This window comes from Conger conger, chromosome 1, assembly GCF_963514075.1.
Source record: "Conger conger chromosome 1, fConCon1.1, whole genome shotgun sequence".
NCBI classification, from domain to species: domain Eukaryota; kingdom Metazoa; phylum Chordata; class Actinopteri; order Anguilliformes; family Congridae; genus Conger; species Conger conger.
Window position 1 is genome coordinate 11030847 of NC_083760.1, and position 22118 is coordinate 11052964.

The window sequence follows — 22118 nt, forward strand, 5'->3', positions numbered from 1 at the left end:
CACACTGCATGACATCGCACATTGTGACATCCCTGTGCCATCACATCACTCCAGATTCCACGTCTCCTCTTGGGCCACGGAATGGAGGAAGGGCAATTCCGTTTATATAAGGACTCTGCTGTAATCCTCCATTTTAGTGCCAGGGAAGGAAAGTTACTTTTCAACAAGTGGGAAGTGCCTGGCCAAGCTAGCTGATTTAGGAGCATTTATACAGAGGAGACATTCCTGGAGCTCCAACCTATCTGGGCCTGACTCAGAGAGAGAGAGAGAGACGGAGGGAGAAAATGGAAGTGAGACAGAGAGGTAAACAGTACGAGATGGAGTGTGGATGAAACGGAAGGGCAGGAGAGAACCAGACAAGCAACTCCAGCACTGATGCACACTCACACGCCCCGGTTTACGCTCGCTCGCTCACACACACACACACACACACACACACACACACACACACACACACGTATGTGCACAAACACACAGGCTCACACACATATGAACAAACACACGCATGTGTGCAGGCGCAGACACACACACACACACACACACACACACTTACAATTACAAACGCGCTCTCTCATGAGTTCTCTCTTTAATGTATAAACCATGACACTGCATAGCAGCGCTGGTCGTTTTGCGTGCAGGGGGCACACAGCGCCTGTGATCAAACGCTCCAGGTTCTCCGCACGTTCCCCGCTGAGTTTTCCCCACAGAGGTTGGCCTTGGCCCACTCCCGTTTCGCTATGAATTATTCCGCTTGATTCCGCGGGAAGGGCTACCTTCATGAGCGCCGCTCGCGTGAATTATGCGGCTTGAAGAGCCGGCGAGAGATAAAGACTCTTCCCTCTTCAGCGGCTGCCTGGTTAATCACACCGCGGCACCATTAGAGGGGGCGAACGCTCCAAATTTCGCTCCCCGTCCCGCTTTCATGTAAAAGTGCAGCCATCGCTCCGCGCAGACGGCGACAGAAACTCTAAATAATGAAACGTCCCGGTCGCGAGATCGACTCGGAAGTCAGGAGGAGAATACAGAGATTTTAAGCACGCGGCCTTTTCAACGGTCAGACGAATGCTCAGAGAGTGTAACTCACAGTGAGAGAATTGGATTCCAGCGCACATACGGAAAAAGGGCACTGTTCAAATAACATATTTAATTCCTGCTTTTGTAATCCAATTAATCGTAGGCGCTGAATACCACATGGAAGGAGATTGAATTTCTTTTTTTAAATTCTGCCCATTTTTCTGTTCATGGAGTGCCTGTTGTGCAAGAGTTTCAGCCCACGACGTACCGACTGTGACAGCAGCCAAACCGTCATTATCCCCCGTTTGGAATGGAGAGAATGTGAATCTTTCAAGTCCTGGCGTCGGCAGTCTCTGCTATTGTGAGACTTTCCTTTTAAATAAATTAGAATCATTAAGCTAAATATACGAGAAGGAAGCAGGGTGGTTTTGTGCAGTTTCTTTTACTCCAGAAAGCGTATAAAATTTTAAATAGGTCGGTTACTGTCAGCAGGATGGAGTTTACTGTTAGGTAACATGATTCACATACAATAGATCACAATTCTCCACTCATAACATGGATATGCTTGGGTGTCCTTTAGAACATTAACAGCAGCATTCATATTAGCGCCCTCACTCACTCACTCACTCACTCACTCACTCACTCAGAGTAATGCAGTATAAAGTGAATATTCTCACTGAGCTGAGAAGGGGTTAAGCTATGGTGGTGGTGGTGGTTTGGGGTCGGGGGGTCATGTTGACTCATGTTGACGGAGGACAGAAGTGAGGGGGCTGGGACAGTGGGGGAAGCCCCCCCCACCCCCCTACCTCCTGGCCCCCCCAGAGGGGGCAGCTGTGATACACAAGCAGGCGCATCCCCCCCCCACACACACACACACCAACCCCAGTGCCAGTTCAAAAGGACAGTAATGAGAGCAGCCTCATGCCATCTGGCTGTGACCCAAGTGACACTCTCAGTCACGGCACAGTGGAGGGGGGGGGGCAGCCCCTCTCTACCCACCCCACCCCCCATGATCCATCACTCAGGGACCCAGGGTTTGACCGACAGTGTAACAGTCATTCCCGCCCCCCCATCCCCCCAAACACACCCACAGTTCACCCCCGCCACTGTAACTCCTGAAGACCTGAATGCAAAAGGAGCCCCCCCGCCCCTTAACAATGGGAGCTTCCTTCTGATGTGCCAATCAAAGGCTGAAGCTTGCTGAGGAGATTACAATAACAAGTCTCACTGCCCAATGGGACATTCATCCTGGGTTTACAATTTTTATAAACATCCACTGAGCACATTATTAGAAACAGCTGTCCATCTACCGATTCATGCGATTCAGTGCAATGTATACAATCATGCAGATACGGGTCAGGAGCTTCAGCTTCAACCAACAGAATGGGGGAAAAATGTGATCTTTGACCGTGGCATGATTGTTGGTGCCAGACAGGTTGGCATTTGAGGGTGCCAGACAGGGTGGTTTGAGTATCTCAGAAACTGCTGATCTCCTGCAATTTTCATGCACAACAGTTTCTAGAGTTTGTAGTGAATGGTGCGAAAAACAAAAAACATCCAGTGAGTAGCAGTTCTGCATTGTGTTCCCTGTGTAGAAATTACAACAGTTTTCCTACAAACCCCGGCTCAATTACAGGGCACCATAATGTTGGGACATGCAATGACTGTTTAAAGTGTGACCTATAGACACCACCAGGTGTTACTTTTTTTACATTCAGTAACAACAGCGGCCTTGGTGCAATTTATGCTGCCTATCTTCTTGTTTAACTATTTAAATTAAATCTGCTGACCTCCACCCTTGGACTGTCTCCAGAACTGTGACTCCAGTGTGGAATTTGCGGTGGGACAGTCCCAGCCACACTACCACACAGGAACCACGTGTCTCAAATATTTACTGAACGGCAGAAAAGCGGAAGGTGTTTCAACATGACAGCAGCTGTGCACACTGAGCAGGCACAGAACCACACTATATAACCCAGGTCTGCTCAAATTCTCATCTCCGTGTACTTCGCCAAGAGGAAATAGTGCCACCTACTGACCAACTGATGTAATGCCAGTTTAACACACACGCACGCACGCATACAAACACACACACAAAGCTAGAGAGGCTGTAGATTCATGTTTCATAACACAACACAACACAGGCGGCAACAGGCTGTACGCTGTAGAAACATAACACAGGCCGCACACTGCAGAAACACAACACAGGCTGTACGCTGTAGAAACACAACACAGGCCATACACTGTAGAAACACAACACAGGCCATACGCTGTAGAAACACAACACAGGCTGTACGCTGCAGAAACACAACACAGGCCATACGCTGTAGAAACATAACACAGGCTGTGTGCTGTAGAAACATAACACAGGCTGTACGCTGTAGAAACACAACACAGGCCATACACTGTAGAAACACAACACAGGCCATACGCTGTAGAAACACAACACAGGCCATACGCTGTAGAAACACAACACAGGCCATACGCTGTAGAAACACAACACAGGACATACGCTGTAGAAACACAACACAGGCCGTATGCTGTAGAAACACAACACAGGCCATACGCTGTAGAAACATAACACAGGCTGTGTGCTGTAGAAACATAACACAGGCCGCACACTGCAGAAACACAACACAGGCTGTACGCTGTAGAAACACAACACAGGCCATACACTGTAGAAACACAACACAGGCTGTACGCTGTAGAAACACAACACAGGCCATACGCTGTAGAAACACAACACAGGCCATACGCTGTAGAAACACAACACAGGCCGTATGCTGTAGAAACACAACACAGGCTGTACGCTGCAGAAACACAACACAGGCCATACGCTGTAGAAACATAACACAGGCCATACGCTGTACAAACACAACACAGGCCATACGCTGTACAAACACAACACAGGCCATACGCTGTACAAACACAACACAGGCCATACGCTGTAGAAACACAACACAGGCTGTACGCTGTAGAAACACAACACAGGCCATACACTGTAGAAACACAACACAGGCTGTACGCTGCAGAAACATAACACAGGCCATACGCTGTACAAACACAACACAGGCCATACGCTGTAGAAACACAACACAGGCCATACGCTGTACAAACACAACACAGGCCATACGCTGTAGAAACACAACACAGGCCATACGCTGTACAAACACAACACAGGCCGTACGCTGTAGAAACACAACACAGGCCAGTGAGATGATTAATCAGTTCATTAGCCATACGAGTCACGGATGGGAGTAAATCAAGGACGGAGGAACTACGTTTAATTTTGTGTGGCACATTTCCAACCCCAGCAGCTGTTAATAGAGGATATGACATAGGCTGAATAGAAATGGTCCTACACTGGCATTAACAGAGTGACTTCCTTTTTTATTTTTTATGATTGGGGATTAACATTGCGGAATAAAAGTGAGTTGTGTGTGAAATGGTAAAGGTCACATTTGCTTGTTGCTGCCTTGTAATGTCAAACAATAGTCAAAATCCTGAAAATCGCATTAGCTGTAGTTGTGTACTGTTTAGAGAGCTGGGCTTGCAATCTGGGAGTTGCAGGTTAAATCCCCAGGTCCCCCAGCGTCATTGTTTCGTAGGGCAAAGCACTTAACCTGAACCGCCTCTGTAAATATCCAGGTGTGTAAATGGATTGTACGTTTGTTTGTTTAGTAATAAAAGTCTGTGAAAGTCACATTGGATGAGTGTCTGCCAAATGCAAAGTGCAAATACGCTTAAATGAAAACTATACACTATAAACCATTGTACTATGCCACCAGAATTCAATGTTCTATAAATAAACAATGACCTCTGATGCCCAAAGTTGCCAGATCAGGGCCATTCTGACACCTAAAGGTCACAGTGCGTGCTTAACTTCTCCTGTGTAGTTCCATACATGGCCAGCAGGAGCAGGAATGGAAAATGCAGTGAACTCACATAGCTGGGTCTTGTTTCAAGCACAATGAAACCAGAAATATTGTTTTATTTAGCTGACACCTTTATCCAAAGCGGCTTACATTTTATTAGACTAAGCAGGGGACAATCCCCCCCGGAGCAATGCGGGGGTAAGGGCCTTGCTCAAGGGCCCGACGGCTGTGCGGATCTTATCGTGGCTACGCCGGGGCTTGAACCTCCGGGTCCCAGTCATGTACCTTAGCCACTAGGCGACAGGCTGCCCCTCACAATTTGTTATTTAGCTGATGCTTTTATCCAAAGCAACTTCAGCAAATTGATTAGCCTAAGCAGGGGACAAACCCCCAGGAGCAATGTGGGGTCAAGGGCCCAAAAGCCGTGCAGATTTTAACATGCACATCTAACAGTGACAGACAGAATAGAAGATCTGAACAGTCTTGGGCAAGTAATTATCTATTTTCCCCTCCAACTCATCCAGAAAAACAACATTAAAAAACAATGGCAGGAATTGTTGTTGTTTTTTGACTGAAACACAAGGGGAGGGAGATGAAAGCCAGCACACTGAAGAGCTGCTGATTAATTCTCAGGGTTTCATTTGGATTTCAGAGGCTGTGTGCGAGCTGTAAAACTTCAGAGCACGCTCAGACAGGCCTGCCCCTAGATAATTGCGGTTTTTGCATTGAAATGAAAATGACACGTCAGATGAATACAGCCAAGCCAACTGAACACACATTATAACGGGGCCAGGATACAGACAGGTATGACAAAGATGATGCATTGCAGTGCTAAAATATAATCTAAAATATTATTTTACAAGATTATTAGTAATAAACTTTATTGACCCTCTGTATTTTACCCATCCCAGCTATTTAACAGCATTGAGCAGCAGCAGTGCAGGACCCAGGAACCAACTCCAGTTCTGAGGCCGGTGACGTGGTCATGGGCAATGGCAGGTGTATACCTAATCTGACATACATGTCTTCTGGTAGGCTCTAACATATTGTCCCGTTCTGATATTTTTTTCTTGTCACTGCATTAAAAACAGGAGTTAGTGCTTCACCCAAGAGCAACAGAATCAAGCCGCCCTACCTTCTCAAGACCTCCTTGTCCGTGCAGTGCACCAAAACCTTTCATCTTTCAGGGAAATCACCATTCAGCATTCTGCTGATCTGTGTGCCATATCAGTCATTCTCATGACCTGAATGTAGGCTGCTAGCTCATCACATTTAACCATTTTAACACCTAACCAAGTCCTAACTATGAGGAAACTTCCCACAATTCTTAACTTTCCTCAGACAAGAAAAGCACAGTGTGTGTGTATGGACAATGGGCCCAAGTCTATCACTGTAATGCCCTGAATGAGAGAGAGGATCTTGCTCCAAGGGTGTTTTCCACTTCATTTCCCAAGGGTCACAATTTAACGATCTTGTTTGCCACGAAACTCAAAGATACTCTTTATAAACCACATTTCTATCTGTGGGAGCTTCATCATGAGACTAAAAACACGTACTGAAGGTGAAAATGACAAGAGGGCTTAAAACAATAGCCTATTTATACAGCATGGGCAAGAGACTATATTTGGCCGGTCACTTGGCCAGAAGACTGAATTTTGTTGGCACCGTTTTAATGCTTAAACACCGTGGCTCTATTAACACCACAGGTGTGTCTGAACATTGCATTTTAATGCGTGCGATTTCACCGCCCATTTAAAAACTTGGCGCACGCACCCGCGCTGTAAATCTTTTATTAAACGGCAGCCATGCGAGAATGTTTAACATGTCGACGTGTAGCTGGAGGACCTAAGGGGGGTGGGGGGTGGGGGGGACGTGAGGGGGGACAAGAGAAGGATAGGATACAGGGAAGTCATAGGCTCCCACAGTTTAGCATCTTGTGAATGTCACGGAGATGATTCAGAACTCCATTACTGATTTTAAGAGACATTCCGGATTTTAAATAGCTACTAAAATGTAACTGTGAGTGCATCACAAGTACAAAACAGCCACCCACAGCAGTGTGAGGGGTGCTAATGAGGGGGCACACAGAAAGGGGGGTCACAGGAAAATGGAAGCACTTCAGACAATACGCTCAGCTGGGAAAAAAACAGTGACAGAATCGTGATTCTTGGAGAATTCAGCCGGCAGCACAGCTCAACGGCACACGCATTAAGTACCTGGGGGTCTTATTAGGTGAAGACACCTCAGGGAGGAAGAACCTGGGAAGGTCAATTAAAGCCCACTGAGGTGCAGACAGTGGCTCCTCTTCACTCAATGACAGACAGTCCCGGAGGAAAACAAAATGGCCGCCGAAGCCCAGCAGCACCGCCCAGTGCGTCCTGACTGAGTGCGGAAAAGTCATCACACCTCAGGTTCTGTTAGCATAATGCCTGTTATTATAGCTTACTGTAGGCCCATAACAGGCTGAAAACCCACTGAGTGCAGGATAACAAGATGCCCAGAGAACAGTAAAGGCTACTTGATTTTAATCCATGGAAATGTGTGTAAACACACACACACACACACACAAACACACACACACACACACACAAACACAAGAAACACATGAAAATACGGATGAAAAAGATTAAACTAGGGGTGTCCAAGCTTATCTGAAAATGGCAGATGAGGTGCAGGTTTTAGTTTTAAACCAAAACTACGACACCTGCTTCAACTAATTAACCAACCATAGTCTTCAATCAAGACTTTGGTAAGTAGAATCAGTTGTGTTAGTTGGACTAAATAATCTGGAATGAAGGGCGTCAGCAGGGATAGTCTAATCTGGTCCTCACATCTAAATATTTGCTTTTAGTGGCAGGGCAATAACTGCTTATAACATGCACCTGCAGTGGAGGACTTCTGGAATTCTGTATTTTCCATTCAACTTGGATTCAGTACTCAATGATTCAGTGCACTGACAAGGAATCAACCTTTTGGTAAATTCATAAAACTAAGTAAACAATAACGGTAACATTTTAAAAACTTTTCGTAAAATCCACGTCTATTAATGTTCTCATAAAAAAAATTGTATATATTTAGTTAAATATAAAAAGCCAAACATCTGCTGCGTTTCGCATTGATGAATGTTAAACGTAAAAGATCATATATATTTACAGACATTACTTGCAACATGATACCTTCTTTTTAATCTTCTGGGCATCATATCGGATTTGTGCGAATTCTCGCAGCCCGAAGGAACCTCCAACGACCAGCAACTGCAACGAAGAACAATTTATATAAGGTCGGGAAATCATTTTTTGGGGGGTGACAGTTCTGAAACCAAAATATCATAAACTGAATTAAAACTGTCATTTCGGCTTTTATTTGTAGCGTAGTGTATGAGTTCAGCAATAAAGCTAAAGGTAAAATGCTTAGGCTAGCTGTTATTCCTTGACAGGAAACGTTGTCGTAAACTTTATTCTGACGGTGAAGGTTTTCATTACATTCTGGAACAAGTAAAGGATTTTTACAGTTAAAGGAAATGTTGCTACAACGTTAACGGTAGCTAGCTATAGTTGTGCGTGTTTCCATTCAACTTGCAGTGCAGTATAATGTAGCATATGTAGTTGTTTTTTTTTAATGACGTACTCCTAGCTTAATACTAAATTTTGCTACTGGACTAACTAGCTAGCGATATGGTTGTTATGTGGTTACCATTGGTGCTTAGCTAGCACTGAAGTAGCTACCACACGGTAGCTACACCAACGTTAGCCGGCTAGTATGGAGCACTTGCTAGCTGAGGCTAAGGTCATAACTTAGCAACTGTCGGGAGAACTCACAATCATTGGAATGCCATATTTGAGCGTCTTGTTCTTCTGTAAAGCCTTAAATGGGCTCCACATAATTATTCTGGCAATAATCCTTAATTTCGTCCCTGTTTTACTCTCATATCCATACAACACTATTTCACGTTACCACATAGATACATAGCTAGAGGAAATACCAGTTACTCCGTCATCAGCGTACCAGTACGTGGTATCCAATAATGCTAGGGAGGGCAAAGTGGAGCTTTAGAATGTAGACCGCTGTGTGTGCACGTGAGCTCGCCAATAGGTTTCTCACAGAAAACGTAATTTGTCCACTTTTTTACTTTACAGTAGAGGTGATCAAACTTACAATAACTAAGTGCTAGTGTGTTCTAAGCCTTTACTGGTCCCTGTACGATGTTAGCATGATGTAGCTAGCATACGCGAATAGCACAAAGCCATACAATTTGCTTTTTAACGGCACTTGGTCATTCGAACGATATAAATAAAAGCATTCGATTAAGTTCGACGGCACCGGAATTTTCTGTCGTACCGTCCATAAATGGCAAAAGTCCCACCATAGGATTTATTTAAATCTTTAAAAGTTATACATTTTCTGAATCGTCATTAATTCATCTTGTTTCTATCAGTGATTCGGCGTGATCGGACAGTTCTGTAGCTATGTAAATGACGTCAGAAGGATACAGCACTGTTATTTGCTACCTAAACTTTGACGCACGCTCGAGAGCGTTAACATGATTGAAGTCTGACATGTCTATTGTCAAAATCCATTGAAACTATGAAAAAGTAACCAGGGACTTTGGACTTATAAGGCTGGACATACCGAGTACCCAGCAAAAATATTGACCTGGCTCCAGTCACACTTTTGACAGTTCGAACTGCCACCAACTGCCATGTATGAGCGCGTGAAGTAAACCAGCAAAAGCTATTGTTGTGTCACCATTTTCGAGCTCCATATACGTAAAGAATGGAATGGCAGTGAAATCTGCCTGTTTTTCGGTGCCGTCGGGGTCCAGCATTTAACATTGATGGAATGCTGGTAAAATGAGCGCTTAAAAGCCACAAAAACAGTCATTTTGTCACATTAAAATTCAACCCAAGCAGAATTATTGTCCACCACACGTTAATTTAAGGTTAAACTGAGATAATAATCATAATATTCATGTTGATTTCCGGAAATAAATTTTTCGGTTGTCCTCCCTAATAATGCACCGCTGTAGTGAAAGTCCTGTGCCTAAATTGGCGAAAGACCTAGCTACTGATGTATTCGTGATTAACCCAATAGACTGTGGGAAAAAATAACCGAAAAATGTATTTTGTTTTAAAATGCGACATATGATTTCAGAGTCATATATTAGTCTATTATTATCTCTGCATAAAGAGGCGTCACAAGAGGGTGCCAATGTCAGATTATTAAAATCCTTAACAGTTGCTAAGCAATAATGTGCACAGCTCTATTTAGTTATGTGGTTCTGCCCTTCTATTTCAACCATTTAGGCCATGTCACGATCATAGGCGCTATTACAAATTCGCATTTTGCCTATAGGAAAGTATTGGTCTGTAAAATAGTACTGTGAGACATGTCATGAGAATGTTTTTGTCGTACTACAATTCATATTGTTCTGTTCGGTAATTTTATATCAAATAAATCAATAAGCAGAATTTTAGAGGGAAACTTGTAGAATCTCGCCGTCTTGCTTTTAATGCAATTGAATGGCCCCTTTGATGTACGTCACTTCCTGTACCAGTTCGGTTCAGTTTACACTCCCACCAGAATCTTTTCACTCAAAACTGTGTTCCGCTCTTTTAAATTCTAAAGTCACAGTGCGCACAGACGAATCAATCAAATATTAACATATAAAAAATAAAAAATAATTGAAATTATAGATTGTATTTCAACCAAATAGGCCAGTCCAAAACAAGAACGTATTTCATGTGCACGTTACATACATTGATCTGCAGTCTACATAGTTTGCAGCAGGTGGTGTAAGTGTACAGTGCAAATAAATGCCACTGTTTGATACTATGCGAAGGCTTAGGCGTCTGATGTTATCTTGTGTTACATAATGAAGTCATTAATAATTCACGGGTTACCCTGGCAGAAACAAGATGGTCAAAATTCCCTTTTTATATACGAAAAAAGACATTTGAGAAGCATGCTTTCTTTTGAAATATTTTTCAAAGTGCATTAAAACAATACTCAATGTATTTTCAGTCGGTTCCATATTTCTGTGCTTCATATATCCTAATCTATCAATTCAGTCCTTCACATAACAGGAGTATATCAGGAGTGTGTAAGAGTGAGTGAGCATGTTAAATATTGATGCATGAGGAGATAAGAAGGCCACAGAAAGATCGATGAGTATAAATTGACACTCGCTGGTTTGCTATTTTTAATGGTCTGCCAACATCCTATTGACCGGGTGATCAATCATCAGTCGCATCATTGGTTCACAATCCATTACCCATTTGTCCTCTTCATTGGCAGACAGGATTTATTCTCCTGATTGTTTATAACTGCACCACCCCTGCCTCAGACATGGATGTACACTCACTGAGCACTTTATTAGGTATGTATTACTTATTTTCTAGACTTCTACTGCTGTAGCTTATCCACTTAAAAGTTATGATGCATTTGGTGTTCAGAGATGCTCTACTGCATCCCTCTGTTGTAATGTGTGGTTATTTGCGTTACTATCACCTTCCTGTCAGTTTTGACCAGTCTGGCCATTCTCCTCTGATGTCTCACATTAACAAGGGATTTCTATCTGCAGAACTGCTGCTCACTGGAATTTTTTTATTTTCTTACACCATTCTTTGCAAACTCTAGAGACTAGTGTGCATGAAAATCCTAGGAGATCAACAGTTTCTGAGATACTCAAACCACCCTGTCTGCCACCAACAATCATTCCATGGTCAATGTCACTTAGATCACAATTTGTGAACATCACCTGAAGCCCCTGACCCATATCTACATGAATGTATGCATTGCACTGCTGCTACACAATTGGCTGATTAGATAATCACATGAATAAGTAGGTGTAATAAAGTGAGTGTACATAGAGGACTTAACACTACTTTTCAGGTTAATGTGGCTACACCTATACTAAAGTACTCAAAGTAGCAATGCACAAAGATAACTGGGCTTTGAATGAGATGGTTGTGGGTTTAAATGAGGTTACAATGACACATAATTTTCTTCAATAGATCCTGCAAAAGACAGTGGTTATTGTATTGAATGTATATGATTTATGTAATCATACAGACATTGGCTGATTAAATAATATGTCATCCATGTGTTTTAGTTATAAGACGCTTGTTTCATATACTACCCTTCTGGGAAAACTGTGGTAACTATGGTATTAATAGGAATGATCAAAATATTGCATAAAGGGTATTTTACCCCATTACACGAACCGCTGATGCACATATTCATGTTTGTTGTGTCTAGTTTTCTAAATTGCACCAGAAAAACTGATAGTGTACACAGTAGTTACATGTAAAACGTGAAGTCACCAACTAAATGGAAATCACAGGAGAAAAATGAATAAAAGACGAGTGCTTGCAATTTTTTGTCTTTATTTTTGTTTTTTTTTAAATCAGGTGGAGAAAAATACCTTTTTTTTCGTTCTGTATAATAAAATATGTTAATTTTATTTTTTTAGTTTTTTTTGAAGAAAAACAAGAACAACAAAAAATAAAAACAGAAAAAGAAACGATTCTCTCTCCCCTTGTGTAAACCAGGAGAGGTGCTGCATTGCATCAAAAGCAAGTACAACAAAATGGAGCGTGGGGGGGGGTGGGCCGGGGAGGAACAGGGCGGGGAAGAGGCCGGGGGTGTACAAAAAAATGTGCCAGCATGGTAGGAGCGGGGCTATAGCGGTGAGGGGGGGAGGAGGCAGATATGGTCAGCAGAGCTGGGTCAAACACATGAGTGATTTGGATTCAGACACTTTTCTCGATTGACGCTCGATTGATCTTGCCTGGTGCAACTGAGCCAACCAAGAGAACTAGAAGGGGGGGGGGGGGGTGGTTGCACTTTTTGAGAGTATTTCACAGGTCCCAATACACCAGACGTGCTCAGGAAAGCATAGAGAAGTATTTGAATCCAGAACGGTTATGTATTGGACCCAGGTGTGACAGTCAGGGCTGGGAGGGGCGAGCTGTGGTGGGGGGGGGGGGGGGAAGGCAGGCAGGTGCTAGCTCTGGTCAGGACATGGAGGACTCGGTTCGAGGCGAGGGGCAGGGAACAGCTAGCTGTGGTCATGGGAGTAGGACACGGCTATGGAGAGGACGCTGCTGAGTGGAAGGTCCCAGGGTGCTCCTGGAGGAGGGTTCAGAGGTCACTCTCTCCGTAGAGAGCGGTGGAGAAGGACATGTAGTCCAGGGCGCCGGGCACGGCGTCGGGGCCAGTGTAGGGGGCCATGCGGGCGATGCAGTACTCCGCCTGGTCCGGAGGCAGCTCCCGACGCAGCTCGTCCGCCAGGATGTAGTTCTGAGAGAGAGAGAGAGATAGAGAGAGAGAGAGAGAGAGAGAGAGAGATCGAGTGAAAGAGAGAGAGTGAGAGAGAGAAGAAAAGGCAAATGTAAGAGTTTGACAGAGGCATCTCCAAATCATAAAGCATGTAAAGTTATGATCGATATCAGTCATAACATGATGCTTTGATAATTATTATATATTTTTTAATATTCATTGCACTATTTACATAATAAGAATTATTAAACATAATAATAATAATGTGTTATTTAGCTAATGCTTTTATCCAAAGCGATGTACAGTTGATTAGACTAAGTAGGGGAGAATCCCTCCAGGAGTAATGTGGGTTATGGGCCTTGCTTGTGGATCTTATCGTGGCTACACCAGAACTTGAGCCACCAACCGTCCGGGTTCCAGTCAAGTACCCTAGCCACTAAGCTAATGTCGCAGGCTGCTCATAATGCATTGCCTAACACCAAAAGACTTCCACCCTGCTGAGAAAAAACAGCTCAAGCTAGGTCTTAAAACAGCTGGCAGCTTCTATTTCAAGTTGTTCAAAGCTGGATTTTAAACCAGGCCAGGCGGGACTAACCGAGACTAGCTCCGGATAAAGGTTAATCCAAAACCTCTCACACAAGCTGCAGCCAGTTATCAAGAGTGCAGTTAGCAAGACTAGCTCCAGATAAAGGTTACTCCAAAACCTCTCACACGAGCTGCAGCCAGTTATAAGAGTGCAGTTAGCGAGACTAGCTCCGGATAAAGGTTAATCCAAAACCTCTCACACAAGCTGCAGCCAGTTATAAGAGTGCAGTTAGCCAGACTAGCTCCGGATAAAGGTTAATCCAAAACCTCACACACAAGCTGCAGCCAGTTATCAGAGTGCAGTTAGCGCTCTGGCGGCGGGGACAGGAGGTCCTGACGTTTATTTTCCCCCCTGCGGTCAGGCTCTCACCTTATCTCCAGCCAGCACTTTGAAGGAGGCCATGACCTGGTCGGCGGTGTCCGTGTCGGCCGTCTCGCGGGACATGAAGTCGATGAAGGCCTGGAAGGTGATGACGCCCATCCGGTTGGGGTCCACGATGCTCATGATCCGGGAAAACTCGGCCTCGCCCTGCGGACGGCGGAGAAGAGCCGTCAGCCTCTCTTCCGTACCGCCGCGCTCATGTACGCACACACACGTACGCACACACATGTACGCACACACATCAGTGCAATCCGCACCCCTCTTACAGCATGTACCGCCACAGGTACCCTCACGTAATGGCCGTTTCGATCAATATTTTACCGCTACGTTTTCTCTCCGGCTACTCCCCATAAGCTGGATGTTGAATACTACGCACTCGACCAAATAACATAACTGTCTGCGGGATATTACACAAAACCTCTCCATGGTGCCTATTTTTTATTTAGTCCCTTTATCTGCCTACCAAGAACCCCGACTGCGCACGCAGTCCTCGCAGGCCGGTGAATCAGCAGTAATATTTTGCTTTTATTCTCAAAGTGCCGAAGAGAAGCTCAAAGAGGGATTATCCTCTAGGAATCCAGGCATTGCGGGCTGTTCAATTAAGCACTTTGTGCCCGAAAGCCTCAAACATTACACAGCAGACAAAGTTTTTTATTTATTTTATGTTCAGCATTTGGACATGAGGGTGCTGCCATTTTTAGCTGGATGGCGAGGTCACTGGTCCTGTTTATCTCTGGTCTTCCTTCATGGCCACACAGAGCCCTGTGCGGAGGCCGATTGATCGGCCGCACTGTGCTGACAGATGGAGCGGATGATTAAACTAAGGGGAGCTGATGAATGCTGAAGAGCATAAACCTCATTTTTAATGAGTTTATGAATCAGATATTCATTATTTTAATCAGATATTCATCAAAAACTAAAATAAATGAACTGTCGACTTAAGTGTTTTCATCAGAGAGGTATCTGTACCGTAACTCAAGCTCCACCCATTTCAGTGAGGTCACAGAGCATTGTTACCTCACCTGCTTGCTCGAGCGGGAGGAAGGGAGATGAGAAGACACAGAAAAACACATGAATAAAAATAAACAGGAGTATCAGCTGAGCTCGACTGGAGAAGGGCACACGCAGAGGTGTGCTAGGGAGGAGACTCGCAGCTTTACCAGGTTGTAACCCATGGAGATAAGGCAGGCTCTGAAGTCTTCGGCATCCATCAATCCTGTTCTCTTCTACAGGGGGGGGCGGGGGTCGGCGAGTGGCAGAGAGTAGGGGGCGGAGCAGTGGACAGGAGGATTGAGGAGAAAGGGGAGGGAGGGAGGGGGGGGGTCGCAGTTTGTAGCAGAGGAAGAATAAGATCAGGAAAAATGGATTGAACATGAAGCAAGAGGGAGGAGGGCGTTTCGAATTGAGAGTAAAGCAAATGAAAAGGAGATCACAGTACCAGGGGGGGAGTAGTAGTATGGAAATGCAGGATAGAGGGGGGAGGAGGGGGGGGGGCAAGGAACAAAAAAAAACAAAACAAAAAAAGAGAAAGGGAGAGCGTTAACCCAGGGGGGGTCGGGCGGAGGGCGGGGCTGCGGTCGGTACCTGTGCGTCGTTGGCGATGTCGAAGCCGAGGCTGATGAGGCAGGCCTTGAACTCCTCAGCGCCCAGCGTGCCGGAGTGGTCCTGGGGGGGCCGCGCGGTGGGGGGGGCCACACGGCATGCAGGGTCAGTGGGGTGGTGGGGGGGTCAGGGGGGTGTGAGGTGAGGAAGGTGAGGGCAGGTGAGGGCAGGTGTGTTTCATGCAGAACGAGGGGAGGGGAGGGGTGGGGGACGGGGAAGGGCGGGGGCAGGGGTAGGGGGGTCATGCACATAAGACAAAACAGAAGACACAGTGCACAAACATTAGTGGTCTTGCGAGTGGCTGTCACACAAACGGCGGCACTGCAGACCGCTTCGTCCCGGGGCATTCAGGGGGGAGTTAATATGCGGCGTGGCAGGCAGACAAAGCCTCGGTGAGGGGTTACTGACGCCATCGAAAAAAAAAAAAACACGGCTCGCGTTTCTCAATTCCTCTCGCGCTCCCACGCGTGAACTCAAACCGCGGCCGCCCGCCCTCCGAACTGAGAGCGATTCAGCCGTGGTGCTTCAAAAGTAACAACGCGTACATTTTAAAACCCGACTGCTGTCAAAGTCATCACTCTCAGTCTTGTGGACAATACAAAAGCCGGGGCCATGTCTACGTTGAATTGAGTCTGGTTATTGATTGGCCCTGACAGGCTGAGAGAAATCGGTGAGGGCCTAGCAAGTTCCAGGAAGTGCTATAAGAAGGACCCTGCTGTCAAAATAAGAGCCTTCACCGTGCTGACATTGCGGCTCCCTGCAGTTGTACTGGGCATTAGCTGTAACACTCTCTGCCCTGCCTTGAGTGAGAAAACTGACAGCCATTTAACTGAGGTTTACACTCAACTGTGGACTGCCTCTAACGCCCGTCATAAGTCATTTCTGTTTTTAGAACTGCACAGAAAGCCAGCAGGCTTCAAATAATACACATTATTTTGGAATGTAATGTTTAGTTCTCTAGAAGCCCTGTTGTACTCCTGCGTGAAGATGGGTCAATAATATTAAATCACACACAAACTCCCACACGCTGGCTGAAAACAGGCCAACACACTTCCTCTTTAGTCAGTTTATTAGTCAAACTCCATGGCGACGGATAGCGGTGGGAGAGGACCATAGATGTCTGGCCTCGTTCCACAGACTCATACCACCTTCCCATAACCTCACCTCCTGCTTCAATCTCCTCTCTTTACTGACGTTGTCTAAATGTGAAGAGAACACACTCAATTCCGGCAACTACTTTAACACTTACGCGTTAAAGGGGCAGTTCACCCAGAAATAAAGTAAAGCTATTTTTCCACTAACCCGGAGTGCTGGTTATCCATCCAGATACTTTCGCTGAGATTTGACAAGTTTTCTAGATATCCGCTGCAGCACAAACATTCAGGTCTGTTGCACCAGGGTGAACTGCTGCAATTATCTTGGAAATTTGTCAAATCCGGACGACAGGTAACCCTCCAGGAATTCGAAATAACTATTTTATTTATTTTTGGGTGAACTGCCCCTTTAAGTGCGATCTACAGAAAGACACCACTTCCCGTACTGAGCCACACAGAATAGGAGTCACGCCAGTGCACATCATTTTAACTAAATATGCCAAACAAGAATCTCTGTGGTTATCTTACTGTATATCCTCATGTCATTCACATACACACACGCACGCACGGAAACACTCCATCTACCCAAAGCCTCCTCAGCCATCTAAACCCAGCAACGCCTACTCCTTCTGCTCCACTGTCTCCTTCCTCCCCTCTCCTCCCCCTCCCCCTCCTCCTCCTCCTCCTCCTCCTCCTCCCCCAGACTGACCCTGTCGAAATGGTTGAAGGAGGCCCGGAACTCGTTCATCTGCTCCTGGCTGATGCCCTTGGCGTCCCGGGTCAGGATCTGGTTCTCGATCTCGTTTATGGTGCGAGCGATGGTGGTGAGGAGCTGCTCCCAGCCGACGCGGATGTGCTGCGAGGGGCGAGAGAGAGAGACGTTTGATGATGGCGTTAATGAAAACATCTCATAACAAAAGACTTAAAAACAGGTCAAAAAAGAAGGTATGTGAGAAGGTGAGAGAGTGAGTGTGTGTGAGAGAGAGAGAGAGAGGGGGAGACAGAGGGTGAGAGAGAGGGATACAGAAGATGGGAGATGAACAGAGAGGGAGATGGAGGGAGTAAGATTGAATAATGTGTGTTTGTTTTTTGCTACCCCACATTCATTTTTCTCCTTACTGAGGATTTCTTATATTACTACCACATTGTGACTAAAAGCTTTGGAGTTCGGAGGCCTATATCTACCTCCATGGTGTAGTTGGTGCTTGTATATAGTATTTCTTACCTCCATGGTGTAGTTGGTGTGCTTGTATATAGTATTTCTTACCTCCATGGTGTAGTTGGTGTGCTTGTATATAGTATTTCTTACCTCCATGGTGTAGTTGGTGTGCTTGTATATAGTATTTCTTACCTCCATGGTGTAGTTGGTGTGCCTGTATATAGTATTTCTTACCTCCATGGTGTAGTTGGTGTGCTTGTTGTCGAAGATGAGGGCCTCCTGGATGAGCTGGTGGTCTCCCTCCAGCTGGTCGATCTTTGGCTTGTAGTTGACGATGCTCTTCTCGTACTGGCGCAGGTGAGTCAGCTGGTCCTCCAGGGTCCCGTGCATCTCGATCGAAATGCGACCGATCTCCTGCAGGGAGAGAAAGGAGGGGGCACTCCGTCAACACACCTCACCCCCCCCGATGCTAAAACGGTAACGCCAACCCTAAAACCTCTGGATAAATGACATCACCTCGGGTAAAATGATGATGTTCTGACTGATTATTACGTTAAATGTCAAGATGCCATTTATATGATCTTGCATTTATGTGTCTTTATTTCCATGTTTCATGTCGTATGTCTCTATCCCTGTGTATAGTGTATATACTCTATTTCATTATTACAATAAACATTATGGAGCTGCAGATTCTTCGGGAATTTTGCATATGGGGTTTGGAGAGGATGTTAAGATGAACCCAGTGTAAAGAGCACTAACAGGGTTGATTACATGTTATTTAGCTGACACTTTCATCCAACGCGACTTTCAGTTGATTAGACTAAGCCGGGGACAATCCCCACTGGAGCAGTGCAGGGTTAAGGGCCTCGCTCGTGGGCCCAACGGCTGTGCGGCTCTTATCGTGGCTACACCGCCGGCCTTGCGGGTCATCTCGGGGGTCGGCACCTCCAGGACTCACCTCCATCTTGGTCTGGATCCAGGGCCCGATGACGTTGGCCTGGCCGGCGAACTGTTTGCGCAGGCGCTCGTTGTTCTGCTGCCGGGCGTGCTCCTCCATCAGGGCCTGGTCCCGCTGGGGCACCAGCTGTCGCACCTGCACGGGGAGGCCAGCAGGGGGAGCCAGTGAGGGAGGAGCGCAGGTATACACATAGCAATGTACACCGATACACACATATGAACACATATACACACGCATGCACCTACGCACACACATGCACATATGCACACACATACTCACTCACACACACACACACACGCATGCACACACCCGCATACAAAGACACGCATGCACACATATACACACGCATGCACCTACGCACACACATGCACATATGCACACACATACGCACTCACACACACACACACACACGCATGCACACACCCGCATACAAAGACACGCATGCACACACATACACATTTACAAACATACACACATACAGGAAGATTAAACACAAACCAAGCAACACAAACACCAAAATCAGTGTGGAAACACACACATACACACAGTAAGCAGGGGTACACACATAGACATATGAACACAAACAAATGTACACACGTATTCGCTGCATATGACCCTGTTAGCCTGCAGTTACCTTGTCCCATTTAGCGTTGATTTCCTGGGGGTTGATGGTGGTGTAGGGGTTAGTGCCGGCGATGTTGACATGGTAAGTCTGCACGATTTTGGTGATCTCATTTTGGATGCCCAAGATGGCCTGGCGTTCTTTATCTGCCTCTGGAAGTGTGGCCTTGAACTGCTCATGGGCTGTGCTCAAACCCTGAAACACACACACACACACACACACACCGTCATTCATCTGTGGTGTATGCAGTAATCATAAAAGAAGTTCATATCTTTGTGAAGATATGTTGGTAAAATGACTGGGCAGAGCAGCCCATATCAGCTTCGTCTGTATTAAAGAGTTGCACACAATCCAGATCACATTTCCACACTTCAAATTGTGAATGAAATATCCAGTGCAATGGTAACCAGTGCGCTCCTCACAGCTAACCTGGATGCTCTAGAGCTCACCTGGATCTCCTCAATGGTGTGGACAATCAAGGTGCCCTAAGGCTGACCTGGATCTCCTCAATGGTGTGGACAATCAAGGTGCCCTAAGGCTGACCTGGATCTCCTCAATGGTGTGGACAATCAAGGTGCCCTAAGGTTGACCTGGATCTCCTCAATGGTGTGGACAATGAAGGTGCCCTATAGCTCACCTGGATCTCCTCAATGGTGTGGACAATGAAGGAGTCCTGCAGGTCCTCCATGGCGCCTTCCATCCAGTTGTTGAACGGCGCCGCCCTCTTGGCGAACTCCAGGTACAGCTGGTCGATGGTTTCCAGCAGCTTCTCCGTTCTCTGTTTGCGACAGGGGGGGGGAGTGTGAGCGGCAGCGACGGGGCTTCAGGTGGCTAAGCTGGGGTCGGAGGTCACGCAGGTGGGCAGGCTTACCTGCAAGGCCTCGCTCCGTTTCTGGGTCAGAGCCCCCAGGGCGTCCCACTGGTCGCAGATCCGCTGGCAGCGCGCGTTCACGCTGGGCGAGTCGTAGTAGTCCAACTCGCTGTGAGGATGAGGATGAGGATGAGGAAGAGTTCATACTCCGGCCAGTAATAATCGAACTAGTCCATGTTTAAAAGAAGTTGTACACACATTTTTTTGAGCATTTGCAGGAGCACTTGCTTGTGGTCAGAACTCAAATACTCAAATTGTTTTGGATAAAAATACTTTTCTGTGCTTGATTGATCTCGCCTGGGCCAACCAAGAGGACCAAAAGGCAGGGCTAGCACTTTTTATGAGTATTCCATAGGTTCCAATACACCAGACAAGCTCAGTAAAGCGTTGGCAGGTATTTAATTCGTATCAGACCCAGGTCTGCTTGCATGTGGCACACTGTAACCACACTTGCTCCCCCTCCTCAGTCTCTCACTTTAGCTCCTGGGCGATGGCGGCGATCTGCTCCACTCGGTCCTGGTGGGCTGCCAGGTCACTCTCAAACGCCTCGTGTTTCTTCAGCAGGGCCTTGATCTCTGACAGGGAGGCGCTCTCGTAGTCCTTGTGCTGCAGCATCTCCTCCTTGCCTGTAGGGGGAGCCGTGGCAGACCAGAGCCATCGCAAACAACGTCAGAGTGCACCAAATTCATTCATAATATTTTTACTCGTGTCAACAGGTTTATGTATTTGTAATTTATTACATCCAAAGTAGTATTTTAACATATTAATTGTGCATTCAGAAAAGCATCATAAAGTTTGATTTGGTTAATTCATCCTGAATGTGGGCAACAAAATTAAAAGATGAGAGAAATCAAAATTTACTTCACTTACATACGTGCTATATTTCCTTCACTGAATGAACAGAAACCCCCAAAACCCCCCAAAAATCCCCCACACCCCGTACCCTCGGTCCAGGCCTCGTGGATGGCGGCTTTCTGGCGGAACTTCTCGGCCAGGTGATCGAGTCTCTCGAGCCTCCTGATCTCGTTCAGCAGCCACTCCTCGTAGCCCTTCTCTGCCCCCTCCAGCGAGCCCCAGGCGTTGGAGATGTCCTGACGGATCGAGACGCCACATCACGCCGCGTCCTCCTTACCCCGACTCCCTCCCAGCATACCTGACCACCGGCGGAGTGTCCTAGCAGCTCTTTCTGTCTATTCCCAGATCATTAATCCTAACGTCCTTCATATTCGGGCCACAGCAATAACACAAATAGTCTAAGCTCAAAAAAATGAACGTCCTCTAAGAACAGAAGGTCAACCTCCTGGCCAGGAGGGTTGCGGCGTCTGCTGGTTTTCAGTGTGTATTCAGTGCCAGTGATTTATATAAGTCACCAACTGACCAAGGAGTCCACACACACTTGTTTCCAAGACCTAAAAAACCTTGAGGACTTTGACACCCCTGCTATAACAGCCCAAAGGTCCATATTAAATAATCCACAAAAATGTCAGGTTGAGCACTGGAACACTGTTCGAGACTATAACCGTGTTCTTTACCCCTATATCTCTTGTATTTCTATACCTTAACCTAGGACTTTTGAATTTGAATTCTCAGGACTGTAATTTCTCAAACTGTAGCTGTCTTCATATAGTAGTTACAGATTTATCTATCTTGTGTACTAGACATTCATAGCCTAACAA

The 22118-nt window shown here is 46.0% G+C and overlaps 2 protein-coding genes across 6 annotated transcripts in view; both read right to left on the minus strand.

Annotated features, from left to right (window-relative positions):
• LOC133129072 (cytochrome c oxidase assembly protein COX16 homolog, mitochondrial) overlaps positions 1–9888 on the minus strand; it is a 14501-nt gene extending 4613 nt beyond the window's left edge. Inside the window, exons 1-2 of the mRNA XM_061242899.1 lie at positions 8708–9888; positions 8066–8143 (exon numbers count right to left, since the gene is read on the minus strand). Of these exons, the coding sequence (XP_061098883.1) occupies positions 8066–8143; positions 8708–8770 (141 nt within the window). The 5' untranslated portion in view covers positions 8771–9888. The remainder of the gene's footprint in view (positions 1–8065; positions 8144–8707) is intronic.
• A 2369-nt stretch (positions 9889–12257) lies between these two features.
• actn1 (actinin, alpha 1) overlaps positions 12258–22118 on the minus strand; it is a 50771-nt gene continuing 40910 nt past the window's right edge. For 2 of the 5 annotated variants that reach the window (XM_061242696.1, XM_061242694.1), the window contains exons 11-21: positions 21386–21533; positions 20918–21068; positions 20443–20551; positions 20209–20349; positions 19584–19766; positions 18950–19084; positions 18226–18405; positions 17542–17688; positions 15297–15362; positions 14125–14283; positions 12258–13190 (exon numbers count right to left, since the gene is read on the minus strand). In XM_061242696.1, the coding sequence (XP_061098680.1) occupies positions 13032–13190; positions 14125–14283; positions 15297–15362; positions 17542–17688; positions 18226–18405; positions 18950–19084; positions 19584–19766; positions 20209–20349; positions 20443–20551; positions 20918–21068; positions 21386–21533 (1578 nt within the window). In that variant the 3' untranslated portion in view covers positions 12258–13031. Of the gene's footprint in view, positions 13191–14124; positions 14284–15296; positions 15363–15720; positions 15802–17541; positions 17689–18225; positions 18406–18949; positions 19085–19583; positions 19767–20208; positions 20350–20442; positions 20552–20917; positions 21069–21385; positions 21534–22118 lie in introns of all 5 variants that reach the window. The other 3 variants (XM_061242688.1, XM_061242679.1, XM_061242703.1) reach the window with 2 other exon arrangements.